We start from the raw sequence: 17,469 nt of genomic DNA on the forward strand, positions 1-17,469 counted from the left end.
GGAGGTAACTATGGAAGTCAGGCTCATTGGGGCGACCTGTCGAAGACATACAGTCAGACAGGATGTGACTGTGGAAGTCAGGCTCATTGGGGCGACCTGTCGAAGACATACAGTCAGACAGGATGTGACTATGGAAGTCAGGCTCATTGGGGCGGCCTGTCGAAGACATACAGTCAGACAGGATGTGACTGTGGAAGTCAGGCTCATTGGGGCGACCTGTCAAAGATATACAGTCAGACAGGATGTGGCTATGGAAGTCAGGCTCATTGGGGCGACCTGTCAAAGACATACAGTCAAACAGGATGTGACTATGGAAGTCAGGCTTATTGATTGTCAAAGACATCCAGTCAGACAGGATGTGACTATGGAAGTCAGGCTCATTGGGGTGGCCTGTCGAAGACATACAGTCAGACCGGATGTGACTATGGAAGTCAGGCTCATTGGGGTGGTCTGTAGAAGACAAACAGTCAGACAGGATGTGACTTTGGAAGTCAGGCTCATTGGGGCGACCTGTCGAAGACATACAGTCAGACAGGATGTGACTATGGAAGTCAGGCTCATTGGGGCGACCTGTCGAAGACATAGTCAGACAGGATGTGACTTTGGAAGTCAGGCTCATTGGGGCGACCTGTCGAAGACATACAGTCAGACAGGATGTGACTATGGAAGTCAGGCTCATTGGGGCGACCTGTCGAAGACATACAGTCAGACAGGATGTGACTATGGAAGTCAGGCTCATTGGGGCGACCTGTCGAAGACATACAGTCAGACAGGATGTGACTATGGAAGGCAGGCTCATTGATTGTCAAAGACATCCAGTCAGACTGGATGTGACTATGGTAGCGAGGCTCAATTGGGGGACCAGTCAAACACATCCAGTCAGACGGGTTGTGACTTTGAGATTAAGGGCCAATTCTGTGCCATGAGGCACTGAAAAGAGGACCACAAAGTGAGTCAGAGAAACACTACATTCATTGTCAATACAGTTTATTGATATATGTCAAAGTAGAAAATAAAAAAACACAATAACAGGCACCAAGCACGGATAGAAAAATCTATTCTGATAAAAGAGATGGGTATAGAAATGAGATATTATGCTACTGGGTTAAAATAATACTCTAGAGGTTATAATCATATTTAGTTGCATAACTAAACGGGTATGGTAAAAAGTGATTCATTAGGATAACACCATGCCCATAAAATACTGGTACTATATGATCTTTATATCACTACTATACCCTCAAAACTAGACAAAATCAAGATTTTTTACAAGTTCAAAACATAATTTCAATTGAAATAAAAAGTAATAGCATTTCTCAATAAATCAATAAAATAATTTCAGACCACATAACAAAACAAACTGATCATCAGGACAATCTTAAAATTTGTAATAAACATAATGATAATTTAGAAGTACAAACTCAGCAAATCTAGCTTCATGTAATGGCATATTTTAAAGATCTCTACATAATTCAACGCCGATGTCGAACTTGTTTATTCCAAATGTGACACTGTCAAATCTATGTTAACTCGGGTGTAATTGGTGTCACTTTGATCTTCTATGCTTTGTCAAACATTTTATATGTAGGTTCTCATTATTACTCGGTTGATAAACATTCGGCTTCAAATGCAAATATGCTCCTATTGTATACTTCACATGCATTTTGATTTCAATACCATATCATATATCATCTATCCTACTATCTATCACACCTAACTCAACTGCAACCAGTGCAAGGTTTAATGAACTACTCTGTTGAAATGCATTTTAAAAATGCTGGAAGGCAGTACCAACGACAGCCAATATCTTTTCAAAGAGGAACGATTCTTCCCCCCTACAGACGCAGATGCTAATTGCAAATGTTTACAGCCGTCATATGCCTTTTATGGAAAATCCAGTTGATTATTCATACCAAAGGCACCAATATTCCAAAGAGTCCTCCTCAATTTTCACCAACTGATTAGAGTTCCTTTCTTGAACTTCAGAAGTTCAGATGTCCATACAGCTGATCGTGAGAATGAAATTGCAACAGTGCCGGTCTGTCCCAAACTAAACATGCACACTTCTCATCGTTCCAGATACTGGGTAACATCGCCCAAAAGTTTTGCTCCATTAATGCCTCGGCAGGTGACCTTACTTGGTCTTACAAGTAACCCATGATCTGGTTTACATGTGAAGTATCGCGTGCCTTGGACGCTTCCATCGTTTTTACCCTTTGGTACCCTCAGTTCAACACCGACCCAAACTCCCTCGGCAAAATCTGTAGGTCCTATGTACTTGATGACACCTGAAAAAGTTTGAAGGATTATTAAAACCTGTGATCTAACGCATAACTTAGTGGTTAAAACTGCTGGCTACAATGACAATGGGCCCGAGTTCAAGTCCCAGGTGAGAAACTGGATTGTTTTTGTCAGATGCACGGGCAGGGATTCAAGGTATGGAAATTCCTGGCTCATCCAAGAAAGACTGTCGGATGAGACTAAAAGCTGTGGTCTCTTGTACCCAAGTGTCTTTGCCAGAGCAAGTATAAGATCCCTCTATTTAGGCAGTAAAAGTGAAACCTTCATATGCTACAATACCAGTATGTTATGTCAGTCCCATAACTGGCATGTGATGTTCTTCATTGAAATGTTTTCTTGGGCGATATAGAAGTGTTATTTCCTTACCAAGCTCTCCATTACAGAAAACACTGAGATTCTCCCTCAACTTCAGATCACCTGAAAAGTCAGGTTGTGCCTGCCTTCCATGTCGTCTCTGCATGTTTCCTGTACTCTGTGGCCTGAAATTGACACAACAATGCATGTAAAAATAAGGCCTGATGGCAGAATTCACTGCTGCTTTATTCCTCCAATGATAAATGCCTCTCATTTTGTCAATCAGGCAGAGGATCTTTTGGGGAAATGGCAGTGGGTTATTGAGCCACTACAAAAATAACTTCAATTTCAAAATCTGAACATCTTTCCAAAAACTGAGGAAGAAAACAATGTTTCTAGATACTTGGCTCTCACTTCCTTACCGACTACTGGTTGCAGTAGATGCTCTGCTGGGTGATGATTGAAGGCTGGTCAGACTACCCGATGCATTTTTAAATCCTCCTGAAGAAGATGGAAACACAAACAATTGGTACACTGTGTGAAAACTAAGGTTCTAATATGCTTAAGTCGTTGGTGAGGCCCCCTGAGATAAAAGACGTCAGATACAAATGTACTGTGTTCTCGATGTAAAAAGAAATTTGGAAAAACCACACTACAACAGAGCATTCCTCAACGATTTTGAACAGGAGTCTAGTCAATGAGGCACGGCCCTAACTTTATTGTACAGTGGCAGAACAAGCTGGGAAGGAGGTGGTCAATAGCATCTAACAGGGCAGAAACAAACTGCATCCAAAGCAGTAACTGGTAGAATGAATATTTTGTTGCATAGGAAGTTTTATTTGAGCTTTGTATGTACCATCAGATGGAGAAAAAAAGCAATGTCAGATTTAAGTTGAAATCATGTCGATAAATGCACTCGCACCAGAAATCCACAAACTCGCCTTAGCACGTTACTTAGCAGGGGATAAAAGCAAGTGGATGTGCTATCAGTACAGTGAAGAGGACAGCAATTGTTACATATTCACCTGAACCTGAGTTTGATTTAACTTAGTAGTTCAGTTTCAAGTCAACCATCTTGTCGAAACCTGTTTGCTTGTGACTTCATTGTTAAACTGTTAAATAATCTAATTCACAAACTTACGCGTCTTGGGGGACGAATCCCACTTTGCTAAGGAAAAAGCCAGACACCGATTAGACAGAAATTTTAATTGCAAGGGCCCTTAATGACAGACCACCCATATTCGCCTGGATTTATTGTCCTTCTTTGTAAGTAGGTCAATAACAACCAAGTTCAATTTCACGACAAAGGAATATAATGGGTTTTATAGAGATTGAGATCATGTGATAAACCGAGACATAATTTTCAAAATGCACATGTAAGCCAACACGTAATGCAGCCTATTGTTATTTTTCAAACGTACCTGATAATCTATGGTCTTTTGGTTGTTGAAGCTGCTGTTCTTGGTCCAGGCTCTGGCTGTAGGTGTCAAGTGATTCATTTGAACCTAATATGCTGGCAAGCCAACTGCAAGATAATAACAAGAACTATAAGAATAGGGGAAGGTTAACTGGGGGCTCAGGCAGTGGCCGGATTGGGACTTACAAATGCTGTCCTTAATAGAGAGGTGTCCTGATATAAAGGTAAGGTAGAACAGAAATGACCTCAGATTTTGGACCAAAACCACTGTCCCTAATTAGAGAGTGTGACCTGCTGACAGAAGTGGCGGCTTAAGAGAGGTATCATTGTACTTACGGTTTAACCCTCGATGGTGGTGCAAAAACACCATGTTTTGGTTGACACGTGAAATAATGGACACCATTCACTGTCCCATTATTTCTTCCAACAGCGTGGTCCAGCTCAATCCCATACCAAGTCCCTAAAAGAGAGTCAAAGATTGTAGTTTTAAATAAACTGGAATAAGGACAGATTCAGGTTAAAGGGCCTTATGGCCTACTTTCATAACCTGATTGTGACAATGTCTCCAGCTCCTGCAGAATAATGCATGATGAAATGACTGTGACAATGTCTCCAAAGAAACAGGCAACAAACAGGCCTGCCACCATAAAGTAATTGTGACAATGTGCCAGGCACCAGAATAAGATAATGACTGCTATCTTATCTTCAACAAGCAGGGTACCAAGAACAACAGGCAAAACACGATCAGAACTTGATTGTGACGTTGTCCCATCATGACAGAATTCATAACCTACCAGGTGAGAATTTTGTTTCTCCAATGTATTTGATGATTCCTTTCCTCTGACCAGCAACCACCACACGATCACCAAGCTCGAGGTCTGTTCCCAACTCGGACCCATAGGAAGACGTCCTACCATGATTGAGACCTAGAAAGATGAGAAAACATCGAGTCCAATAAAATAAATGCACACCATTTAAAACAATTTAGGGTAGAATTAACCTTTTTGAGACCAAACTGGTTCTTTGTTGATACTGGACTTGTGGGACAGCTCTTAGTGACTGGAGACAGTCACAATCAAGCATTCGTTCAAAGACAGCATCATTCTCTAAGCGTCGTCAATGGTGATCATCGTTGTCAAGTCTCACTCGACCTAACTGTCTCTGCCGCAGTTGGCTCGCCAGTCATTCTCCAAAGCGTCGTCAATGGTGAGCATCGTTGTCAAGTACACTTGACCTACTTGTCTCTGCAACAGTTGGATCACCAGTCAATCTCCAAGCGTCGTCAATGGTGACCATCGCCGACACGTCTCACTCGAACTACTGCCTCTGTCGCAGTTGGCTCTCGATCTCCAAGCGTCGTAAATGGTGATCACCAGTGTCAAGTCTGACCCAACCTATTGTCTCTGCCACAGTTGGCTCGCCAGTCATTCTCCAAGCGTCGTCAATGGTGATCATCGTTAAAATGTGAGAATTTCAGCGGGTGCATGCAAAATTCGACAGACGGACAGAAGACCGGGAGATTGACAGCATCGGCCAACAACATTTTAGTTTCAAAAATTGTCGCGTGGTGGTGCTGATGATTGGGCAAAAGGTCAAGGTCAGTTTAGAATAGAATCTGTGATGTTGTTTAAAACGGGTTAATAAAACACCTTCTAACGAGGGATTTAACTCCCTGCTGAAGTTATCAAATGGAGAAGTATCTTCCTCGTAACAGAGAGTAAGGGCGGTCAGTACCAGTTTTTCAACAGCAGGTGAGATGATCACAGAAAATTACTCTTCTTGGAATGCATTTTCAGCTGTTTTTGCTAGGTTTTCATACATACAATACATGTAGGTCCTACACGAAGATAATTCCAAAGACTGAGGCACTCGTAGGCTAGCCCTGTTCATAATATATTGACAGTTTCTTTTTCTTTCACAGTTTTATAGACCAAAGGTCCAAGTCCACTGATCCCCTGACAATCATGCCGAAGACAAGAAGCCAAAGAAATCGACCAAGTGTTTATTTCCGCCTTCAACACACGGAGCATAAATTCCGTTTGTCATGTCAGCAGATCGTACTTCTCAATCAAAGACTTGATGACCTTCAGTTACGTTATCATAGAGCTGTCAAGGCCGAGCAGCGGTCATTCAGATACAGTTTACGGTTACGTATGGCTGTTTTGGAGGGTGTCCGGAACATGTATTACGAATACGCCTGTCGTAAAGCTGACGAATTGACAGACTTGCGTTGTCAGATTTTTGGACCAAACTCTGATGATGATGATAGCACGGAGGATGGAGAGGGCGAGGGAAATGAGGACACAAGTGCAAGTGAACATGGAGAAAATAACAATGCAGTTAATGTGACATGATATGATGAAATTCTCCTGACAAGAAAAAGAGAATTTGTTATGTTGATGTATTCTGATTTGTGGTTACACTGTTACAGTGTTTTGGCATGGATTTTCCTCTGAGAATTTGGGATATCTATTTGTAATGCTTTTCTAGAGAACTGGAAGACTTTTAAAAGGATATCCTACCTGTTTAAGCATGTCAAAGCAGATAAATGTTCTTTGGATTTTTGCTGAGGAAGAATGACATCATGACTCAGCATTGGGCATTAAAAAACCCAATGCCATGCAGATTTTATTGCATCAGTCTTATAACCGTTGATCCTTTAGGATTTATATCAACTATTTTAGCCTTGATTGGAAGCAGAGTTTCCTTTCAAGAAGCAACATGTGATTAATGATTTTAAAATAATTGGTTACACAGTACAACTGTGTCCAAGTACTCGGTTTAAAGCATGTGACTCAACTCAATGAGTTACATGTTTGTCTTGTTGTAGTGGCACAACAAGCCACAATATCATTGTGGTTATGAACAGGTTTGGGGACACAAGTTTAATGTTCATAGAGTTGGCTAAATATAAATATTTCTAAAACAACTGGAATTGGATCATGTGTCGAACTTTGTTGTACCTTTGTGTTTTATTGTTGATTTACAGACTTGGCCCAAACTCCCCAAGCTTTCTATTTTATGTGACACAACATGATTTATGAAGTACATATAGAATGTACTGTTGTTGTAAGAAACAATCCTATTGAAGAGCAATCATGCTAAATAAATTTGAATATTTTGAAAGATTTCTTTGTGTCGTTCTTTTACAACTTTGTGCTGCCAAAAATTGATAATCAAAAGCTGGTTGAGAAGACACACCAGGAGGAGATAGCCAAATGAACAGAAATGTCCATCATGACGCATCCGAAGTAACTTGTATAGAAAGCTACCATCGGTTTGGTGCTTTGTAATGCAATGGACAACCAGAGGACCCCACTTAAGGAGCTGTCCTCTCTTGTGTCATGGTCCTGTCAAAAGATGGTTGGCCTGGGATCTGACCGCCAATAAGCAATAGCAATAGCAAAAGCGGCACCTCTCAAACAGTCACGAGATCAGTTTTTAAGAATGACTGTGACTGACAACTTGTGTTGGTGCCACTGAGTTATTAGTGAGGATTAATATCTCAGTTGGATCTGGGTGATTTTCAGAACAAAACCTGACAAGAATCCTTTCATAAGTTTAGTGGCTAAACTTCCACACTTACACACAAATTGGAGAAAGAAATTAAAATCTTCTGAGGATTACCTGTGTCAACCTTGGCACCGACATGCGACACATCCACCCGCTGATGTTGACGAACTGGTGAGACACCTGGACTGGACTTTGATGGACTTCCCAACGGCCGCATTCCCTCCCTGGTCAGCTTACTCATCGGTGCAAAAATGCCTGCAGTAATAGTAGATAGAATTTGAGGTTGGGCAGGATTTTCTTCGGAGGGCGTTTGTGACTTTTCTGCTGTGAGTAAGGCTTTGAACAATGACCACGTTACAGGTTTAGATGCTCATGGGCTCATGTTTCCTCTACATTCTACATGCTCAGCAGTGGTTAACTGCCCAATGGCGTTTTATAGTGTAAGCTCTCTAAACTAGTTTTTCAATGAACTGCTAGCAAATTTCCCAAAAGCGCAGGTTTCAATGAAATGAACATACCATATTTGAGAGGGCATGCAAAGTATGATATATTGCCAACTGTGCCATCATTCTTCCCCACAGGATCATCAAGCTCAACTCCGGCCCAGATTCCAGCTGCAAATTCGGTCGGACCACAGTATCTGAGAGTGCCATGCTGCAATAGAAACAATCAAGTTGAAAAGCATTGTCTTAAATGAGATACATAAAGTCACCTCAAGATGAACGAGAAGCTTGCAGCATTGTCTTGAAATTGAACCAGTATTAGAAACATGGGTTGCAACCCAAGTGACTTGTTCCATAATTATAAGGTCAATTAACAGCAATTTTGATATGACGAAAGCTGTCAGGACTGCAAAATTCTTCTGGGAAGACTCCCTTTCCACCCTAGCTAATCTGCATCACCACTGGCACAACCAACAACCATTAGTCTACTACTACTAATACCCCTTACCTTTGCTCCCCCAACAACAACCCTCTCCCCCAGTTCTATCCCCAGGGCTCGCAGAGTCACCTTGCCAGGTACAAGGTCATAATTGGCTGGCTGTTTCTTGGGCGTGGCTGGCTCAGCTTCCGACAACATTTTCTTCATTTTAAGAGCGAGACGACCCGATTCGGAATTAGTATCAGGATGACCTGAATCTGGAAGGACATCTGAAGTGAGAGAAAAACAAGATTGAGTATTTATCACACTGGCATGACTCACTTCCCTTATTAGTATATCCTCCAAGTAAACATTCATCCTACCATATGGTGTCCTCCCGTGATCATCCTTGATACACACATTGGCACCATTCTGTATCAGGCACTTAGCAGCTTCAAAGGCCAGGTTGGAAGCAGCAATATGGAGGGCTGCACCGTGGTCAAACTCAGAGCATGTGCAATCAATATCTGGAAAGAGTCAAGCAAATACAATTACTTTACACTTACCTCTCTCAAAGTTTTCATTCAAGGAGTCATTCTTCACAATTCCAAACAGACACCATCATCGTCATTTACCCGTTGCTCTATACACAGCATTATGGCATCCATGAGTCTGTGCCAGCCAGCCGTGTCTTGTGTGCCCCATGTCTACTCATGCCATAACTTGTTTAATGCCTGCCTTTCCAGGTCAACAGACCTTCTCCAGATTCCCTTTATTCTACCTTAGTTCCTGTTTCCAGTGTCCAATGCAGAACTCTGAGGGGAAGTCAGGATTTCTCCATGCCCATGATAACTAACCTATACCCCTGGAAGCTTTCAAAAGAACACGGATCACAGCTGGGCAGTCAAAATAAGCAGCATAATGAAGTGCGGACATATTCGTCCATCGACATCTGATGAAGACATCAGCGCCTGACGAGATAAGGAGATTCACTGCCTTGCAGGCTGCCGTGGCATCTCCCATTCCGTGGGCTCCAGCTTTCGCAGCAAAGTGAAGCAGTGTCATGTCTGTGAGACCATCCCGATCGTTTGGATTTGCCCCTCGCTGTAGGATCTGAAAAAGGAGACGAGAAAAATGAAGTCCTTTCTGACAGTTCTAAAGTGCCAAGTCAATTTCGTCTGACCTGTCTTTCCAATGATGTTCCTTTGTTAAGTACATGCAACTTAATAATTTCGTGCCATGAAGGGAGGATGTGACGACCTCCTGTGGGGACTGAGGTCAGGGGTGCCTGGCTAAGTCGGGATTGTCTCCCCATTATGGAGATACTCTTATTCCTTTTCTAGGAAAGACTATGTTTCCTTCATTTTCATCATTTGAGAATCAGTCAACCAATTGGTTCAACAACCCAAACACTGAAAACTCTTGTAAGAGCAGGAGGTAGCCAGACAGTAATAGACACCATGTTGCATGACTCATTTCATCGACACCTGAACATGGTGGAAAAACATCACTAAATTCCATGATCACAGGTTCACATTCCGTCTGTTGAACCCGCTAACTCAATCTAAACAAGGATAAAGAAAGACTCATTCTTGGTCAAACTGAATGATCTTATGGTTTCATTTTTTTTGTCAGTTCAGTATTTTTGAATTTGAAAACACACCTCCTTTATCAATGTCTCTATATTTTGCTGCGACTGTGGTGTCCATTGGCGCAAAATCGCAAAGATTTCTGGAATCCCAGTTTGTTCTGTATTGGCTAAGATACCGGAACATCCTGGACAGCTAGGGTCAAAGAATGTTAGATCCAACTTTTGGCAGGTGTGGCATAATGGTGGATCAACGGCTAAATGGATGAAAGGCTTTTCTCGAGATTTGACGCTAACTTCGGCCGAGCCTCCACTGGAATTGGATGCATCATCGACGGCGTCATTGACAGGATCTGTCTCCTCGTCTGTTAGTGTCATCTCATTTGCATAACCATTTATTCTGGAAAGATAAAAACACAAATTTTGTTAAAAAGATGCTACCAAGGAAGCCGGGGCGGTTAATGTAAAGGCAGACGTGCAAAGCTTTCAAAATTCAGGTCAGCTCAGCCCATTGATGAAGATCTCCGATGTGTCAAGCTCAACTCACGATTAGGGACAGAGTGTATTCTAGAACTAATAAGGGAGATCATAAGGCTGAAATGAATTGTTAACAATCATTTTCTATATACGTTTGGTGGTTAAAGATGCGATTGGTACTGAAAGATAATGTTTTTCCTTCTGGAAATCAAACCACCTCATGGACAGGTCAGAGCTGAGGTTGATTAAATTTAATGTGATAAAGTGCTTACTCTATGGATGTGGTTATTAAGTATGAGCAATCCTCAAACCAGGAATCCTCAAAACTGTCACAGAACTCCTTCTCATCGTCACCCTCGTATATTGACAACCGTTTTGAAAACAACTGCGGGTGGACTTCGACGCTACAGACAGACATCACTGCATAGGTCCAATTCCTTCAATATATTAGCATGCAGCTAGGAATCCTGGCAAGGGATATATGTTCCTATGTGAAGTTACTTTAAACTGCCCAGTCTTGGACTAGGCCACTTCCGCACATTTGAAATAATGAAATCCTTTCCAAGGAGGCAGTTGTTTGATAATACAAAACTTTTACACCAGTTCTATTCCTCTAGGTAAAGATGCTCCTGCAAAATCTTCAAACTAATTGCAATTTTCAGCAGGTGACTGCAAACAACTGCTTTAGTCTAAATTCCAGACATATTACACGCGACTGAAATACCACAGTTTTACAGTTTTTATCATCAGGACTTGCAAGCAACAGGAGCCATGCAAGAAATAATCCAATTTTTTTAAGGGAAAAGCACTTCAAAATCCGAAAAAATTATTGGATCAAGATGTGTAAAATATACAGTTGTATCTGTAATTCTACCAAAAAATGACTGGATAAGGTCAATCCAAATCCACTTCTATTCCAAAATAAATCGATTGAGCAGGAAAATGAAAACAGCAATAAAAATGGAGTCCACACTCTTACTGTTGAAGTCTGACAATATGAATGTGAATTATTATTATTCAAGACTATATTAGAGCAATAACACCGAGTTGGCTCAGGTTTTTTAATCAGGGGACGTTTTGATAAGATTAATCTCTAAATCTGTTTGGTTGAATAGGTAATCACAATACAATTATACACCTTTGATAAATTATTATGTAATGTTTCACAAGTCGAGACAAGCCCTTTGACTAGCTAAAAAGCATTACCAAAAACTATTCAAATATGTTTTTATCGGCCAATCAATAAAATCAATAAAAAATTAACACCAAACATATGGACTTAAAATCATGCACAAGTTACATTTATCCTACCAATTATTAATGCCAGGGGTGATATTGCCAAAATTTATCAATAACCGTGCATGATTTTATAGTCCCGACAGCGGGGAACTTCGATTCGAGGCCCCTGCCCCAGCTTGTTCATCACAACCTTCAATGTATCGAGCTAATAACTCAGTGTGCCACCCATCCAGAACAAAGAGCCTGCCATGCACGGGTGACCATGAATGACCCACTCAGGACTCATAAACAGTATGGTCCTTCACTTAATGATTTATATCATAACCTGAAGAAAAGGAACATGTCAGATAACAAAGAAACATGTATCAATACAAACCATTAATACAATATTTGGCAGATAATATAAATATTCTTGCAGATATTTTTTCAAGTTTTGTAAACAGCCATGACAAATTCATATGAGACAACATTTGTTTGCTATACATGCCAAACTCTGTCCTGTCCTTGCTTTTGCTTTAGCCAGGTCAGGATCTTGTTATTCAAACAAGTTTTGTCACCAGTTGGGAGTTGAAAACCTAAAAAGAATTCTAGCTGGCACAAAATACTGGGGTTGGTTGTCCCGCACCTCACATATTAAACAGGGAACAAGTTTCCTACATGAGTATACAATCCCCAATCAACTTCCATCATATTGTCAACTGATTATCCCATTATAACCCTACATGTGACCCTCTCCCAGATGGGTGAATCAAATTACCTGTGTGTCCCTTCTGATCGGAGAAGAAATTCTTTTGCCCAGAGTATAACAATAATCCCGAGCATACGAGGAAGGAAAAACAGAGTGTAGTGCTTACCTTTCATGCCATTTACCTTCAGAGAAGTAAACATCATATTTTTCCATGTCAACATTGGACATGACCAGAACATTCCCACTGCTCAGTTGATACCTCATTGTAGACACTCTTATAATCCAGAGAAAAGATTTATCGATTGTAGATTGATCCAACAATTGTTTTACAAATCATTCTTTTTACTACAACTTCATAAAATTCACTTTGATGTCCTCCAAAAACCTTGCAGTTGAATCAGACGAAAGATATTACCTCCACTGACTTGTCAAAATCTCATTGCCAAACAAATTTTGAAATCGTCATCCAACATCAATTGCCTTTTGAAATTTGTCCAGATTACAATTTTAGTCCAACATCCACTACTTACTCCAAAACTCGTTGAATATGGACATAATGTAAACCTTGACTGTCGGTTCGATGATCTGTGTGTACCCAATCCTATTGAATTTGACAGCAATGACAATAACTGATACCACACAAAAGCATAATTTGTCCGTAATATTGTCAAATTGAATTTTTATCATTTGGCAAATTTGATTCAATTCAAGTACCGAGGGTATGCGACATAAACAACGTGCAATAGTCAAAGGCACTTCCCACTTCCCTGCATGATGCTCATTTATTTCATGGCCAAAGAATGACTTGACAGTCCGACCATTCTTGTCAGAATAACGACAATAGGCGCATGTACAAGGTTGGACATGTCTAATTTCTTGTCAGTCAGGACACTTGTCCAGACCCTAGGCCTATTGTGTTGTTGAAAGCGCAGACCTAGGAGTCATGTAATTAAATGTCTTTACATGTATGTGTCATGCCATCTGAACATTTTCTTAACCAAATTTTGTTTTTCTTTTCTTATTATGGGTTTTCACAACCAATGAAAATATAACAACATTTGAAGAGCGGCATGGGTGTGACAACATTTAAAAATTTGACAACCCACTGGGCCTTGAATTCATGGCTCAACATGCAGTGACCAATTACAGATAGAATTTCTAAAGTAGTCCAGAAAGTGTACTATTTCACTCAAAAGTTTGTCTAGGACCGTACGCTAGCCTATTATTCATGTTACAAGTATTACACAAAGTATACAAATGAACTGAAGTATTTATTTAGTAAATTCAACAAGAAAAGAGACATTTTATCATCGGTTCAATCCCAGTAATCTTTGCATAAGGGAGTTTGTTTTTGCACCACTTAACCCTTTGTATCCTGGCAAATAATGACATTTTAGTGACAGGTCTAGAATCACCATACACAAGCAAGAACTTGCAAATAAGACCAGTTTTACCCAAAACAACCATAGTTCCCTTGCCTTAGGTTTTTTCTAAACATGATGATTATCATGGTTTGAATTATTGATTACATCATATATTACTGCCCAGGACACAGGGGAGTATACCAACAGCATCAAAGCTTTGAGGTCATTGTATTTCTAAGCCATCCCCAGAACACAATATGCCACGGCTTTATAACTTTTAACATCTGCCCTGGCTTTGAACAACAATTTCTTTCAACACTGAAATCTCAGAAAAATTTTCAAGATAATTAAACTTTGGACTCATTTTCCTATTAAATTTTCAGGGATGACTGAGCAATGAAGAGGCCCAAACTTGTAAAATGAACAGGTTGGATTTGTGACATGACAGGCATAGATCTCTCATCACAAACCAATTGTAATTCCACAAAGACATTTGACGTGTTTTGTGTTAACTTGAGAGGAGGGGATGCCCTTAAACAAATTTTGGCCATTCTGAAGTTTAAAATGTTCATCTTTATGTCTTCTTAAATACCGGTAATTGGAATATCTAATCAAGTAATCATGAGGTTCATAACCCTTTAGCTGGCTAACCATGAATGTGCAAATTGGAATGTCGATATCATGGTACGTAAGATTGCATGTTCACAAATTGCACAAGATCCATTTAATGGTGGATGCCAAGCATTACTTTCTGTTGATTTATGATGTTGATTTATAGCAGAAGAGCACATTGAAGAGAAACCATTGACTTCTCTCAATGAAGCTGTGAAGTAATCAGAAGCTGCCATCAATACCAAAGCAGTCCTTCACCAGAATGGTCACTCAAACCTAACCAGACTGCCACACATCTTCATACAATATAACGTAAACTATTTCCACATGCACTTCACAAATATGCAGCAACAAAAAACAACGAAGTGATCAGGTAGCATTCTGAATGTACCTGCTAGAGGAATGTCAAGGAGCATTCATAAACCTACATGTAGGCAGGCAATAAAGTGAGTGCAACAAACCATCATGAGCAACCGAGAGAATCAATCAACCAGGCACCACTGCTTAGTAAGTAGGAGGGCCCGCCTTGAATACACATTATTACACAGATTTAGATGAGACTCTCGGCAAGCTGGAGAATTGATTCTCCAGGGTGATTAGTCAGTGTTACCGCCATGGGATTGGGAACAGGGTACATCATACATAACATGTCAGGGTGGATGCGACATCATTACCCACCAATAGGAAAAAAGCTTTCCCCACTTTTCATGTCCTTCGATATCATAAACATGTAAGAGAATCTACATAATTTACGATCGGGGATGGTAAATTTCAACAAGTCAGGCCCTCTTCCAATAACATACAGAACAACAGATGATAATTTCTCTAATCTCTTGTCTTGTGTCACCCTGTAGGCCTACATGACCATAATTTGACACGGAAAAGAGTGAAGAATTTGATACTCACAGCAAAACTGGATTTCCTTCTCCTTCTATCTTTCCCCTTTTGAATAAACTAATATTCACTTTACCACAAGTCCAGCACTTTTGAAGCAAAAATAAAGCAGTAAGCAGTAATTTTATAAAGAAAACAAAACTTTTCTGTTCCGGCCTTGACCCCACTAACAGGAACGAGGTTGCCAGGCTAATTGGTAGTCTTGTACAATGTAATTATCTCCTAAAAGGAACTACCGAACCAACAAATTGTTGACTTGTGCAAGACATTCAATATGGCAGCGCCCATGACAAAATTTTCTGTTCCAGTAAAACAGGTATATTACGAATTCCTGGTAATTTCAGAAACTGTCTTTGGAGTTAAAACTACGATAAGAGATACTGTAAACTTTACAAATCAAGGATATGTCCAGTTCTGCTTCTAAAACTAACTTTAAATTGAATTTGAATATGTACACAGAAACACAGTGGTGAATGCACTAGTTTCAAACTCGTTCCCAGAGATGTGTCCTTAATAACTGTGTTCACCATGAATCAAGGCTAAAACGTATGTGTAGGTTTGCCGAAGCATACCAGTATGGTTGTCAGCTGTAGTTGTGACACATTTAACTGTCTGTGTGTGTTTACTGAAACGATCAGTTTTTCTTTAATTGAGCCTGAGGGTAAGAAGATCTTAGTCTAGGCACAGAACGTACCCGGCCGGGAACTGTCAAACTGATCCTTTCCTTATTATGTCATGTAGAACATCCTTTATTGTCTGGAACATTATGTGCATATGTCAGTCGTTCATTTTGTTATGCATAAATGTCAATGTGCATACAATATGTCAATCATTATGTTACTTTCAGAATGCTGCCCTCATCAATGATATCCACACTGAAGTTGTGTGTTCAAATTATAATGATGTAGCGTTTATTATTGTCACACAGTATCAAAAGATGGGCACATTAGTAAGTATTTTGAATTATCGCATCGAAAATGGGCAATAATTGAACACAAACTGCAGAATAGCTTCCTTATCAACCACTTTCAAATGTTTGATGTCATGACTGCGATAAGGTTGTCAACAGGATACTGTTTACACAAGAAAGAATTGGTATATTATACTCCAGTATAAATGTAGTGAATTGTTTATGGTTCAGCATGTGGTAATCTTTAAAGATTTCAATTGAAAAATCAATATCCACAGAACCTTGTACCCTGGTGTTTAACAATAGAACTAAATTGATGGTTGATAACTAAATGCCGAGTTTGATCAATTTTAAGTGAAGTCTTTTCTCATCATCTTCAGATGGATATAACAAAAGATGTGGTGCTGGAAGACAGAGGCGATGCCACCTACACAACAAAAGTGCTTTTAGGGAAAGACGAGGTGCGTCAACTGAACTGAATATCCTTTTAAAAGGGACGAAATTCACCAAGTTGCTGCTCTTGGAAGATCTCGTCTGCAGGAAAAACTAGTAATTGCAAGGTTTGATATTGATGCAGATTGCAAAAAATGCCTCCTTTGCTTTAGATAGCGTATGCTTATTGATTAAATAGGCCCATCTCAAAAATATCATGTTAGTACAAGAATTCTGTGGTTTCCTGAATTCTATCTCTTTTATTTTCAGCCAATTCTTCATGTTATCGCAAAACAGATAGTCACTAAAATCAACCTGAAGAAGCCAGTGCTGTTGTCGTTAGCTTTGAAGGACACATCACGAGAGACATTACGAGCAATACTTGGACTGTTAGAAAAGGCAACAGTGTGGTGAAAAGATACTTGGACTTTTACAAAGACAGTGTCATGCTAAACTGGAGGAGTTCAAAGCCACAGATGCATTTTAATTCGAAGAACGTGATTGGTGAACCCTCACTCTTTTCGTAAAGATTTATGTAAATAGAACTAATAAATAGTTTTGTATAAGACAGTAATGTTCTATTTTTTTGTCAGAGAGTGCCAGATTTTGGGCTTCATTAGATAGGATAGACAATGTTGGATGTGAAGTCGCTTCAAGCCTGCTGATTGCACTGCAGGTGAGCAGTGCAAGGACTGAACAGTGTTCATCATGATAAGACTTCCTTCACTTGCCCTTCACTCCTCCGAGAGCATACAACCAACAACTTTCCACCAATGTCTCCTGTCTCTGGCGATCCTCTCCAGTTCCGACCAAGAGTGACCAATGGCCTTCCTGTCACTCTTGAGGTCCCGTCGCCAGGACATGCATGAATCTCGTTAG

At 40.2% G+C, this 17,469-nt stretch overlaps 2 protein-coding genes across 4 annotated transcripts; one reads left to right on the top strand and one right to left on the bottom strand.

The window, feature by feature from the left end:
* Positions 1–970: 970 nt before the first annotated feature.
* LOC135487175 (CAP-Gly domain-containing linker protein 4-like) lies at positions 971–15,407 on the bottom strand. 3 transcript variants are annotated; one of them, XM_064770655.1, is made up of 14 exons: positions 15,261–15,407; positions 10,050–10,374; positions 9,244–9,499; positions 8,770–8,913; positions 8,477–8,676; positions 8,044–8,179; positions 7,640–7,780; positions 4,807–4,938; positions 4,349–4,472; positions 4,017–4,120; positions 3,737–3,763; positions 3,018–3,096; positions 2,668–2,780; positions 971–2,288 (listed from the first exon to the last, which is right to left on the bottom strand). In XM_064770655.1, exons 2-14 carry the CDS (start codon positions 10,350–10,352, stop codon positions 2,068–2,070), a joined length of 1,980 nt encoding a protein of 659 aa, XP_064626725.1. In that variant the 5' UTR covers positions 10,353–10,374; positions 15,261–15,407; the 3' UTR covers positions 971–2,067. The 3 variants fall into 3 exon arrangements, with proteins under 3 accessions (XP_064626725.1, XP_064626722.1, XP_064626723.1); XM_064770652.1 differs by lacking the exon at positions 15,261–15,407 and adding an exon at positions 12,545–12,921; XM_064770653.1 differs by lacking the exons at positions 3,737–3,763; positions 15,261–15,407 and adding an exon at positions 12,545–12,921.
* A 109-nt stretch (positions 15,408–15,516) lies between these two features.
* LOC135487208 (proteasome assembly chaperone 3-like) lies at positions 15,517–17,158 on the top strand. The gene is made up of 4 exons (XM_064770700.1): positions 15,517–15,564; positions 16,096–16,197; positions 16,539–16,619; positions 16,861–17,158. The coding sequence occupies exons 1-4, from the start codon at positions 15,523–15,525 to the stop codon at positions 17,002–17,004; spliced, it is 369 nt and encodes a 122-aa protein (XP_064626770.1). The 5' UTR covers positions 15,517–15,522; the 3' UTR covers positions 17,005–17,158.
* The last annotated feature ends 311 nt before the right edge of the window (positions 17,159–17,469 follow it).

Source organism: Lineus longissimus, chromosome 4, assembly GCF_910592395.1.
Source record: "Lineus longissimus chromosome 4, tnLinLong1.2, whole genome shotgun sequence".
Lineage (NCBI taxonomy): Eukaryota > Metazoa > Nemertea > Pilidiophora > Heteronemertea > Lineidae > Lineus > Lineus longissimus.